Genomic DNA, 8,598 nt, shown 5'->3' with positions numbered 1-8,598 from the left:
GAGCTAAAACCTTTCTGCCTACTTTTGTCATCACAGCAATGGAAAACAAAATTACACAGTATCCGCTAAGCAGGCTCTCCCATTTCTGTCAACTCCCTATCCCAGGAGCTTGCCGAGCCTTCCCCGCTTCTTTGTGTTCAACTTTTTGAAGACAGAATGTTGTAAACTGTAGTACTCCAAAACTGAAGTCCAAGAGAAAGAGAATAGCACTGGAAGTGATCTATGTTATTGGTGGGAGAGCACTAATAAGCAAGAATTGGGAAAGCTGCCTAGCATTATTTTCTTGACAGGGCATTCAATGGTGCCATAGCTTTGTGCTATCTCAGCTTAGCTAAAGTAGAATGACGATTTCCAGAATTTTCCTCCTATAGTAGTTTCCATTTAGAGTTGGTACTGAATAGTGAAGAATTTGGCCCTTTGTTTTTAACTCTGAGGAAAAGCTTAAGTTCTAGGAATTCCTCCAGTTGTAGAAGTATCTTCATTATTATCTTCAAATGGTAAGCCCTGAAAACTACTAAGGTGACTGGATGGGACCAGGCCAGGATGCAAAGATCAACCACATGATTACATGGTTGGGACTCTGAGATGCTTATTAGTCTGAACCTCCTGGGAGAGAAGGAGCCTGGAGACTGAGTTCAATCACATAAGTCAAAAATTCAACTGATGATGACTATTTAATGGAACTTTAATATAAGCACAGAGCCTGGACACGTAAAACATCTGGGTATCGAAAGCAAACAAAGGATCTAATTAATGTACACTGGGCTCTATTGCATAAATATGTTGATAGCAGTCTAGCCATGCATCAAGGCAAATCTACACAAGATGGGCAACCTTACTCGAAAGTGTGAACTGACATGACTAAAAGTGCACTGCTAACTCAGATGCCCTTGATGTCAGTGATGCCAAAATAAAGGGACACACTCTCTTTTTGTGTATTTAATATATTAAAAGGAACATAGTATAAATGCTGTGGTATAAAGAAGATCCACATTTCTCAGGGAATGAATTCTTAGAAATGATTTTGCGGTGAAAGAGCAACAGGATCTTGAAACACAAAAGTTTTGTTAAACAAAATTTCAAAATTACAATCCTTGCAGTGAAACATTTTGCCATTTTCTCTATGTATTAACATCATTCTAAACAGAATTTTCATCAACACTGTCATTTTATGTAAAAATATACATTGCAGATATTTAACTTCCTGAGTGACTAGTCATAGATCAAATATAATTTAATGAAAGAATTTTAAAGTTCTTAGAATGAACTAGTAAAGATTTATAATGTATGTTCAATTGTGATAAAATTCAAGAGCATACCACAGAATTTGTACTTAAATTCTGAGTCAGGAAATATGATTTATCTCCAGACAAAGCCAATAAACTGTTTTAAATAAACTATTAATAAACAGATGACTGAGAAGTTCTATTTTCTCATTTATTAACAAAATGCAGACAGCCATTTCAGACTACCAACTCAGATGTTTCCTATTATATACACCAAACTGATTACCAAGAAATTTCTTGCAACACAAAAAGGTGAGATAATTAAAATATTTGCTTTATAATACAACCAATCTATATAGTTCATTTTTCCGAGAACGTCTGAAATGACCAGAATGGTGACATTCTTTTGTATGAACCTTCCTCTTCAGACCCCTGAGGTTAGGTAATTAAAATAGCACACGAGGAGCCGCAGTTATCAGTTCTCTATCAAACTGTTACAAGGTTTAAAAAACTCTTTTTCAAAGACAGGTGGAAAATTGTGGGATTACTCTGTACAGTTTTTAGAAATATTTCTGCAACAACCTAATTAAAAGGACCTAAAATGGCCCCGTAAACAGTGTCCTTGGAATGCTTGTTAGTGCCGGGATGAGGGCCACTTCCCACCTCTACTACTGTCCCTCCTGTTATCGTAGTCATGGCTCCAGCCATCATGACTCCTGTCGTCATAGTAGAAATCCTCTCGGCCTCCTCTGTAATGATAATCAGAGCCGTGATCAGAGTGGCGCTGCTCACGGCTATAGTGTCTGTCTGCTAGGTAGGGGTGAGAACTCTGTCTTTTACGCTGTGATGACAGTGCATCTTGGCGCCACTGGGAGCTGGAAGACTGGGTAAAGGTATGGCCATGTGGTTGAACTGATGGAGAAAATCCCAACTGCTCTGCATGTGGAGAACCAAATTTCCCAACATATGACATCTGTCTGAAAACACTGTTCATCTAAGGGAAGGAAAAAAAAAGAAACAGTAACTCTAAGTATCTCTTGATTGCAAAGCCAATATATATACATTTAGTTAGTCAACAATATATAGACTAAAGGACAATCAAAATCACCCTTGCCCAGATGTATCCCAAGCTGAACATAATTAAATGTAGCCCAATACCATAGTTTTGTCGACCCTGAGTGTGTACTTACAGATACTTAGACATAAATACTGCTTTTTTCCAAGAATACAATTAAAGATATCACTCTGAAAGACTATCCTGTGAATCACTGTAACAGAAACATGAAGAGCTAGATACTCACTAGTGTTAGGAAAAGCTTTGTGAAGGTGGCATATGATCTCTGAGTGCTAAGACAATGTCTTTAACAAAAAGAAACTAGAGCCATAGCAGCAGAAATAGGTTGTGCATCTTAGAAACTGCTAAAGGTTGACAAAAGCTGGAGGCAAAGGTAGAGATTAAGGGTAGCCTGGTCTATACAGAGCTTCAGGATAGCCAGAGCTAGATAATGAAACTCTGCCTAAAAAAGAAAAAAACAAAAGACAGCTGATTTAGGTTTTAGGCTAGGTCTCATGACACCACAAAAACCACTTCAAGAAGGTTGGTCTAGAAGATGGATCTCAAATTAGTAAAACTAATTTAATGATCACAGTAGTCTAAATATTCAACAAGGTATTAAGAATTTTAAAAAAAAAGTTAACTTATGCCTAAAGAATGTAAGTAATAAAACTGACTGAGATGTGAAGTTATCTGACACAATGGGAGCACTTTAACCCAAGTGTGACTTTGTCTTAGCCACTAAATTGGGGGAAAAGAGGGGGGATCTGCCTACCACTGCTTGCCGCTGATAATCTTCTGGAGATGAAAAGGACCTCTGGACCATCTGTGCTGACGGAGTCACGTTACCCACTGTCCTTTCATAGCTGCAAAGACAAACCAAGAACGCTCAGGATCCAGCAACCACCACCAGCTGCTTCTCACTGGTGAGAATGATTAGGAGAAACACGGCTTCTATGTGTTACGTGATGGGGAAAGCTGGAGGAAAGACAAGACATTCGGTTTAAGTTAGCTGATCGGGGCAGTCTTTCTGAAAAGGAGGCATTTAGAGTAAAAAGAATACGATTACCTGGAGACAGAAGAGCCCCAACTGTGGGAAAGGCTAGTGCAGGGAAAGAAACTAGGAGCCTAGGAGCCAAATACAGCTCCATAACATGACGTTTTCTGGGACGACAGCATGGCTTTCCTCTTACCTCTGGGATGGCAGACACAAAGACAACACAGCCAGCACACGTCTAAAACATTTACCTGACTTTATAGAAAAAGATGCATCGGTCCTCAAGCTAATCAGTGCAATTATTCAGACTGAGATTTTATTACCTAGCTATAACAGAGTAAAGAAACTATAAACTTTCCTTTTTAAAACTGGAGCAATTAAGTAGGTGTTTCTGAGTCATTAAAAAGTCTGGACAAACCACCACGGATTTCATTCTCTTGGTGTTGATTGACTACTGGAAGGTAAGAAAAGTACGGGTTCTCCTGTAGTTTCTGTGGGGGAGAAGTGTCTCAGAGAAGATTGTGTCCAAATGCTACTAAGGGCTAAAAGTAAAGTTGACTTTATGCCAGCGTAGTAAAATGATCCACTCCAGCCTATGACTAAAGCTAAAAGTGACGCTAGTATACCTCCTCCACCCTCCCAAGAAACTCTAAGGGGAAAATCTTTGTTCCATATAGGATACCTTTGACTATGTTATGTGAAAATGCCTGAAGACACCTTTGCATACCAATTAAGTGTTAAGTGTTTAAACACCACTAATTAATTTCAGCTGGCAAAAAAAGACAATGTTTTTGTACGATTGCTTTTGATAATTTCTCCTTCCAAGAGCTCCTTCACAGCAGACATCCAATTCTCTCCAGCCCTGGCAATGCCTTCATCCAAACCAGCCTTGGTCCAATAGCCCCACAAGGTTACTGCCTATAGTTCTAATTGGTCTTTCACTATTGTCCCTTCTAACGCATCCTTACTCTTCCCCACTGTGACCAAGTAACTCTAAACCTGGAACTTCTTATCATTCTCTTACTTAATGCTTTCCTCCTCTTTAGGACAACCTTGATTGTAGCCCTAGACGCTGACTCAGCCTTTGTGCACGTCCTCAAACTTCCCCATTGCCCTCACTGCACTGGCTTCTTTCAGTTCCTCATCCATCTGCATCATCTCCTGCTGTTAAAATTCCTTCAAAGCACTTTCTACTCCCCTCTTGTGAACTAGTTATAATAACTGAACAGGTAGTCACAAGGGCCATGTCTTCTTCTAGATTTGAAGCTCCACTTGGTTGCATAGCGTGTCGTAGCTTGACCATAGCACCGTGGTTTGTCTCCACACACTACTTACAAGCAGTGCAAATGTGCAAGTTCACCTCCACTCCACGCTTTCTGAAGCACCAAGAAGTAGAGGTAAGTAAATCCTACGTCATACAGTTGCTTCCAAAAGTAACTGAGATCATACATGGAAAAGATCTGATGAGGCAATCAATACACGACAGGTGTGTGTTCAATTTTTCTTAAGTGAAAGCTATTTATGAATGGGCATATTATGGCTCTACAGAATTTACAAACAAAACCAAAAAACTGTGTGTATATATCAGCACGAAAGCAAACAAATTGAGTTAGCTAAATACGGTACTGTGTCTACCCTTCAATAGCTACAGGGATTTCAGAGATCATTTTATTCATCTTTCTTTCCTTGCAAAGAATAGATCAGAGAAATTAATCTAACGACTCAATTGGCAGAGGCAGATCTGCATTCCAGTTCTATTAGGTCAGCCCAGTAGTCACTTGGTGATCTTAAAAAGCAAGAAAGAAACATTTAGCAGTGATGAAGTTACTATAGAGTTAATTGGAAATTTTAAAACTTTGCGGGGAAGGGGGTACAGTACAGTACCATTGTGATAACATTTTTCGTTTCAATTCCATCCATGTGCATGTGAGTAGGACATGACTATGCATGTTACAAATGTATATACAAAAGTTGTACTTAATTTAGTGCAAAGGAACCACATAACCTATCTGCCTCCAGTCTCCTTAGAAAACAAGCATTCCATTAATTTAGCACAGCCAGCAGCAAAACAGCAGAACCATTACGAAGGAAGCTATTCACTGGTGGCTATTCACTGGTGTATTCTAAGGTGTTTACCTCCGAAATGTATAGATCAATGCCTGTCATAGTGAATGAGAAACAGTACCTGTTAGGAGATGTGGAGGAAGGGCTTAAATTTCCGACATGATGCTGTGGATGTGACAGACCGGCATCCTGGGAGGCGTGACTACTTCCTGAAATGAAGTAATTTCAAAAGTTCTAACTGAAAACCAAACAACAATTTGCAATGTTTCCTCCAATCTAAATTACTCCAAAAGAGATAAACAGCTTCAGAGCGACACCGACTTCCCCCTCAACTCAAACTGCTATGCATGGCTTCAGCTTCCCAAGGACGTAATGCAAAAGACAGTATTTCAAACATGATACTACGTTACACAGAAACAGCCAATCTGGCCACGGGAAATAGCAAAATTTAAAGTATTTTCATCGTCATTGACTCTCTACTCCCAATCTGGTATGGAGCTGACATCTAGAAATCCAGCACTGGGAGGTACACCCAGAGGATCAAGAGTTCAAACATATATATTATATATATATAATCTGAAGCTAGTTTAGAATATCCAAATCCCAGTCTCAAAAAACAAAACAAAAAAACCCGGAATAGTACATTGAAAGCACAAGAAACCAAAAACCCTCTTCCTATTACCACTATATCTGAGCCATTACCTGATCTAAACTGAATTTTGATAGGCCTCCCGAAAAGTTTGATTCCATTGAGAAGATTCATGGCGTAAGGAACAGACACTTCGTGTTTGAAATTCACGAATGCAAACTGCTTCAGTTTGCCATCTTTGTCTTTTGGGATTTTCACCTTTATTACTGGCCCAGCCTGCGAAGAAAAATACTCAGAACTTAAACAAGGCAATTTCAGGAAAATATTTAAATTTCAGAAATAAAGGAGAATGCAAGCCTGTCATGGTGGCACATGCCTGTATTGTCAGATGTCAAGAGATGCAGGCAGGAGGACCAGCTCAAAGTCAGCCTCGGAGTTCCAGGGCTACCAAGGCTATAGAGACTGTCTCTCTGTCTCAAATACTATAAAGAAGAGAACACAAGTTTTAAACAAAAGGTATAAAATCAAGACCTCATCAAAAACAAAATGTCCTGACGAGGGCTGGACATCCATTTCCTTTTAGTAAAAATAACAATTCTAGTTCCGACTGAAACCATGAATATTTGGGGAAAGTTTTTTTTACTACATTATTTATAATATTGACAAAGAATAGGAAGTACAATATAAAGTCTACATTTCAAATGACTGTGTGATGTCTTAACAAAGCAACCAACAGCTATCACTTTCCCGATGCACGGAAACGAACATTTACAAGGCAAAGTGGATTTTCTTCGGGGGGGGGGGAACCTTCCGCACCTATCCATCAAATATAACCAGCTATTGAGTCATAAAGCAAGAAGGAACAGGATAGGTAGAATTATTCGTTCTTTTCTGATAAACATGCCAGTCCTGCTTTCCTACGTTAAGTTTATGGAGTTCTTAAAAAACTTGAACGTCTACAATTTCATACGGAAGTTAAGCGGAAATAGAATCGGAAACACAACCTGTGCGACGAAAGCAAAGGCCAATTAACTCAAAGGGAAAGCGAGGTACGCAGGAAAAGGGAAAGCAATACTGAGGTTCCACCTCGGATCCCCGGACTTCACCGGGGTGGAGACGCAGATATCCCCATCATCAGACGTCACTTTTGGCCCGAACGCTCCGGAATTCCGGCCTGGCGCGCTTCGCTCCATAGCCGGGCCCGTGAATGCCACGGCGGCCCTAGGACCGCGCCCGGCCCTTACCTGGTGGAACAGCTCGAAGAGGAGCTCCTCCGTCACCTTCGTCTCCAGGTTACCCACGAACAGAGTGCGGTCGGCCTCCGCGGCCGCCGCCCCCATCTCCACGCCGTTCCAGTCTCAGGCCTAGGCTGCCTGCTCGCGGCCGACCGACCCTACTGCGCACTCTCAGAAACACTCACGTCCTCTCGTTCAGACGTCACGACGTAAACGCCCGTGGTGCGCGAGCGCAGACAAGCCACGCATGCGCGCGGGACAAGCGCCCGTTTCCGGCGGCTGCTCCTTCCGCCGTCGCACGAAAAATGGCGGCTGGGGTCGGTAATGGTTGTGTCCGTCGCGGGTTGGAGTGATCTGCGGCGCTGCCGAGGGCCCAGTTTGATCGACGTACGTCTAGCAAACACTGCAGGCGGTGTTTGAAGATGGCCCAGAACTCGGTGTCGCTGTCCGCCGGCGATCAAGCCAACAGGATGGCCCACCGACCCTCCCAAGGAGATCTCAACCCGTCGGCCATGGCTTGGGCGATGGTCTCCGGAGATAGCTTCCTGGTTACTAGGCTTGATCCGAATCAGCCAGGACCTCGGCCACCAGCGCGACCCACCGTTCGGACCGACAGACGTCGAGTGCCTGTTGGTGGCCGCAGCCGTAGCCGAAGCCGCCAAGGCAGATTCTCGCCTTACCCGATCCCAGGCGTCAAGCTCGACCTCTTAAGAAGTGTGCTGCAGCAGCGTCTGGTTGCGTTGGGAACTGCTCTAGCAACCCGTATCTCAGCGTAGAGCGAATGCCTCCCCTCTCTTAGCTTGCAAACAAGGCCTTTCCAAAAATCATGTCTTGGTGTAACGGCAGTTTTATTTTTACTGACCTATTTTCACCGATGTGGGAAGTTAATATAGGCTATCAAAAGTTTGGCCAGGCGTAGTGACACACATTTTTAATCTCAGGACTCGGGAAGCACTCTCTTGAGTTACAGGCTAGCCCGGTGTTTCATAGTTGAGGGGCTTAATATCCATCCATATAGGGCCAAGAAGAGGGCAGGAGGGGTTTTCTTAGGTAGTCACAAAGCTAGGTGATTATTTGTGTATGATGTAGAGTCTTGTAGTGCAGACTTGCCATGTATTAAGGATGGTCTTGAACTCATCCTCCTGCCCGGGCCTTCCAGGTGCTGGGATTTGCAGGGGAGACCCATACACCAGGCTTGAGTAACAGTTATTCAATATGGACTCCAGCTGTATCTGAGTTCCGTAACCCTCCCTGATTACTTTGAGGCTTGTAATTCAAGCTTTTGTAACTGTCTTCCTTTTTACCCCGGACTACTCTTGAATTCATGTTGAGAACAAATTCCCTTTATCACATTGCTTTATTTTTACACCTTCCCTCACCACCTAACCACACACCCTCTTCTGTTTTTTGTTTTTTTACAAATGTCTACAGAC

General features: G+C 42.3%; 2 protein-coding genes across 4 annotated transcripts; one reads left to right on the top strand and one right to left on the bottom strand.

Moving 5' to 3' along the window:
- Positions 1-924: 924 nt before the first annotated feature.
- Positions 925-7,350, bottom strand: Rbm7 (RNA binding motif protein 7). 3 transcript variants are annotated; one of them, XM_028783789.1, is made up of 6 exons: positions 7,175-7,350; positions 6,307-6,412; positions 6,044-6,206; positions 5,463-5,550; positions 3,056-3,146; positions 925-2,220 (listed from the first exon to the last, which is right to left on the bottom strand). In XM_028783789.1, the coding sequence occupies exons 3-6, from the start codon at positions 6,102-6,104 to the stop codon at positions 1,861-1,863; spliced, it is 600 nt and encodes a 199-aa protein (XP_028639622.1). In that variant the 5' UTR covers positions 6,105-6,206; positions 6,307-6,412; positions 7,175-7,350; the 3' UTR covers positions 925-1,860. The 3 variants fall into 3 exon arrangements, with proteins under 3 accessions (XP_028639622.1, XP_028639621.1, XP_028639623.1); XM_028783788.1 differs by lacking the exon at positions 6,307-6,412; XM_028783790.1 differs by lacking the exon at positions 6,307-6,412 and having other exon boundaries at positions 1,947-2,220; positions 3,052-3,146.
- Positions 7,351-7,368: 18 nt separating this feature from the next.
- CUNH11orf71 (chromosome unknown C11orf71 homolog) lies at positions 7,369-7,992 on the top strand. Its single transcript, XM_028783787.1, has one exon. The coding sequence runs from the start codon at positions 7,588-7,590 to the stop codon at positions 7,939-7,941; it is 354 nt and encodes a 117-aa protein (XP_028639620.1). The 5' UTR covers positions 7,369-7,587; the 3' UTR covers positions 7,942-7,992.
- The last annotated feature ends 606 nt before the right edge of the window (positions 7,993-8,598 follow it).

This window comes from Grammomys surdaster, unplaced genomic scaffold (genome assembly GCF_004785775.1).
Source record: "Grammomys surdaster isolate TR1022 unplaced genomic scaffold, NIH_TR_1.0 1164, whole genome shotgun sequence".
In the NCBI taxonomy this organism is placed as follows: domain Eukaryota; kingdom Metazoa; phylum Chordata; class Mammalia; order Rodentia; family Muridae; genus Grammomys; species Grammomys surdaster.
Note: the sequence above shows the minus strand (reverse complement) of the source record. Positions and strands in the feature narration are given on the sequence as shown.

Coding starts and splice junctions, on each gene's coding strand:
- Rbm7 (XM_028783788.1), bottom strand. CDS start 7,270: ATGGGGGCGGCGGCCGCGGAGGCCGACCGCACTCTGTTCGTGGGTAAC. Junction 6,207..7,174: donor TCTTCGAGCTGTTCCACCAG/GTAAGGGCCGGG, acceptor TTTTCTTCGCAG/GCTGGGCCAGTAATAAAGGT. Junction 2,221..3,055: donor ATTATCAGCGGCAAGCAGTG/GTAGGCAGATCC, acceptor TCCTTCCCTTAG/ATGAACAGTGTTTTCAGACA.
- CUNH11orf71 (XM_028783787.1), top strand. CDS start 7,588: ATGGCCCAGAACTCGGTGTCGCTGTCCGCCGGCGATCAAGCCAACAGG.